The sequence below is a fragment of the Oreochromis aureus genome, linkage group 3, assembly GCF_013358895.1.
Source record: "Oreochromis aureus strain Israel breed Guangdong linkage group 3, ZZ_aureus, whole genome shotgun sequence".
In the NCBI taxonomy this organism is placed as follows: Eukaryota; Metazoa; Chordata; class Actinopteri; order Cichliformes; family Cichlidae; genus Oreochromis; species Oreochromis aureus.
The window spans coordinates 58,949,749-58,953,042 of record NC_052944.1 but is presented as its reverse complement, the minus strand read 5'-3'; the positions used below and the strand labels follow the sequence as shown (position 1 = coordinate 58,953,042).

At 40.0% G+C, this 3,294-nt stretch overlaps 1 protein-coding gene across 1 annotated transcript; it reads left to right on the top strand.

Annotated features, from left to right (window-relative positions):
• LOC120433979 (low affinity immunoglobulin gamma Fc region receptor II-like) lies at nucleotides 1-2,023 on the top strand. The gene is made up of 5 exons (XM_039601299.1): nucleotides 1-13; nucleotides 967-1,230; nucleotides 1,310-1,555; nucleotides 1,631-1,804; nucleotides 1,920-2,023. The coding sequence occupies exons 1-5, from the start codon at nucleotides 1-3 to the stop codon at nucleotides 2,021-2,023; spliced, it is 801 nt and encodes a 266-aa protein (XP_039457233.1).
• The last annotated feature ends 1,271 nt before the right edge of the window (nucleotides 2,024-3,294 follow it).

The window sequence follows — 3,294 nt, the reverse complement described above, 5'->3', positions numbered from 1 at the left end:
ATGGTTGGAGCAGGCACGCTCCATTTTGCGTAACTATTTTTAAATCCCGGTAGCACTGCAACCAGTAAGCTAGCGCAATAATTTTTTTTGCATATGAAACCGGAAGAGTTGTACTTACATCTTATGCCATCAGCTTGTCGTAGGTCACAGTTTCCTTCCACATAAAGCTTTGCAAAAACTGCATAAAAAGCGCTTGCAGCAACAAAAACATAATATTCCAGAAACACGCTTTGCCGATCCGATCAGCTGTTTGTAACACTTCCTAAGTCCATCAGCGTGAACTATCGCATGTCCACCATGACCTGCCCGACACCGGAAGTGACGTCATTTTGCGGAAATGTAGTTTTTTTTTACCATCGTGGCCTTATGAGCCTATACTTGTTTTTTTAAAAGTTATGTTTGACTTCATGACTTTCTGTGTCGTTTCTGGGATGCTTAGGACTCATATTGCACTGCTGGAAATAGTTTGTTTTGATGCATATGCTGTTTTTTTTGCAAATTTGCATCATAATATTTATTTTCGTTTTTCCTGCAGTATATAAAAATTGGTGTATTTCAAAAATAAACCTATGAAGACACTTAAAATAAATTTCCTGTGGTGGGAAACTATTTTGTGCAACTTTTTTGTATTTACAGTTTTGAGGGATAAGCCTCTTAAATTTCTCTAACTAGAAATATATGTTAAAAAAACAAAAACGATTTTCAATTTTTTTGTAGTTTATTGCACTTTTTTGCAATTTATGTAATTACTATGCACTTAATGCATACATATTATTAAAATTTAGGCTATAATCATTGTATTGATGTATATCAACTTGAAATGCTCCCAAAAATGGCACTACAACATGTAAATATATAATATAAGGTCTGGCGGACTTGGTTCTATGGTATGTCTTAAAGGGTTAATGAACTGTAAAAGTCAGCAGGTCAATTAATTTTAGTTAAAATACACTAAATTCCTCACAGCTCGTCTGACTGTGAGTCCCAGCAGCTCTCAGCTGTTTGAATATGATTTTGTGTCTCTGAGCTGTGAGGAGGACGACAGCTCTGCTGGATGGACTCTGAGGAGAAACACAAGCAAACAACAGACGACTCAGTGTGGAGATGGGTGGGGAAAACCAGCTGGTTCTTCCTGTAACTTCAGCTATATTGACCCATTGGACAGTGGAGTTTACTGGTGTGAGTCCAGAGAGGGTCCCATCAGTAACATGGTTAACCTGACAGTCACTGGTAAGCTGAGTGTGTGGAGTTAGTGTTGATGAAGCTGTGTGTAAATGGATGAAATGCTGTAGTTTGTCTCTGTGTTGAGGTGGATCAGTGATCCTGCAGAGTCCTGTCCTCCCTGTGATGGAGGGAGATGACGTCACTCTGCTCTGTAAAACAAAGACCACTCCCTCCAACCTCCCAGCTGCTTTCTATAAAGATGGCTCCCTCATCAGGAAGCAGCCTACAGGTCACATGACCATCCAGCATGTTTCCAGGTCTGATGAAGGCCTCTACAAGTGTGACATCAGCGGTCATGGAGAGTCTCCATCCAGCTGGATCACTGTCACAGGTGAGGAGCTTCACTCTGATTTCAGCTCTTATTTCATCCACATATCCACCTGAACAGGTGGGATTCTCTCTGCAGACAAACATACAACCACACCTCCACCTACCACTACAACTATTCCCACCGCTCCAGATCTGACCGCTGACTCCTCACTACAGCTTGCATTCAGAATAGTCCTCCACCTGGTGGTGTTCTGTCCATACCTCATCTCCACTCTCCTCATGATGTCTTTATATCAATGCAGAGCCAAAGGTAACACTCTGAATCATTCACTGATAAATTAATATGCTGATGATTAAATCCTGTCTCTTCATGAATAAACAGCCGATAGATGTTCTGCATTTGTTTTTGGTTTTGGTTTTTTCAGGAAATGGCATCAGTGATTCAACCAAGCCCACTCTGCCTGACCAGGGATTGGATAATGAGCATGATGATGTAATCACTGATGTCACCACAGAGTATCACTTCTGAATCAGAGCTCTGTTTTGTCTCTGTGAGTCTCACTAACTTTGTCCTCTCCATCTCTGATGTGGAGATTAATTGAATAAATGGACTTTGATGATCATCTCTGGATATTTTTATGTAGATAAACAGTAAATGTTCCTGCTCAGAGGAGGAGATCATCATGTACTGTGTGTGTGTGCATCACTGCAGCTCTGTCACTGAAATAAGTTTTCAGCTTATTTTTACATGAAAGACATTTTCAGGTCAAATATCAGAGAAGAAGACAAAGTCGTGCTTCATCCTGTTTGATTTTTGTATTTCATGCTTTCACATCCTACCTGATCACCTCACTGGAGTAGCTGGTGTCCTGATGGTTCTGACTGGAATTAAATCTACGTGTCACTCACAGATACTGTCATAGTTGTTTTGGTGCCTGATAAACTGTAAACACATGATCACATGACTAAGACTGGACTCATGTAGTCTTTGTCTTTTGACCTCTTCCTGAATCAACACAAACTGTGAATTTTTCAGTGAGCCTTAAAATTGACTCTTTCTTGTTGGTGCTTTTGTTATTAAAGCCACATCTTGTGAAACATTTCAAACTGCTCCAGTTGTTCGTGTCACTCTTTAGTACCTGTAAGTACAGCTCATGTAGTTTGTGCTGTGATGGGCCCCTGCCCTCTTTGTCCTAACTCTTTTTGTCATAGCCTCATATGAAATGAGAGGTCCTGGGTCTGGATCCCAGGTGATCCCGCACATTGTCACAGCCTGGTTCATAAGACCCACAGACAGTATGAAAGATCGACTGATTTTGCATCATTTAGGTTGTAGCTTCAATTATTTCACAACAGTGTTTCTTGTTGTTTTTGTTGTCATAAGTGATCAAATGTGTGCAACAGGGTGGAGCACGCATTAGCTGCAACATGCTACATCCATAGAGATATGAGTGGAAGTACAAATCAAATCAAAGCAGGACTGAAATCCTAATTTTTACTGTTCATGACTGTCAGACATTTCTAAGTAGGTCGGGGTCAATGTTTCTATCTGCTGTATGTTCTTTAAGCAGGACCACCATATGTAAATCACATTTGATTTGATAACAAATTATTTGTTATCAAATCACTGATTAATGAACATTTCTATTTCAGATATTTAGAGACCCATGTCACACAGTTTCTTTTAAACATTATGTGGAGATAATGGCTGACTGTGCCTGTGTTTTCACTGCAGTTATATTAACACAGCTCAGCTTGTGTGATGTGGTTTCTCTGCAACACATTCAGTTGGATTTCAGT

Excerpts from the sequence above, each read along its gene's own strand:
- LOC120433979 (XM_039601299.1), top strand. Across the intron at positions 1,231-1,309 it reads GGTTAACCTGACAGTCACTG|GTGGATCAGTGATCCTGCAG; the intron begins GTAAGCTGAGTG and ends CTCTGTGTTGAG. Across the intron at positions 1,805-1,919 it reads ATATCAATGCAGAGCCAAAG|GAAATGGCATCAGTGATTCA; the intron begins GTAACACTCTGA and ends TGGTTTTTTCAG.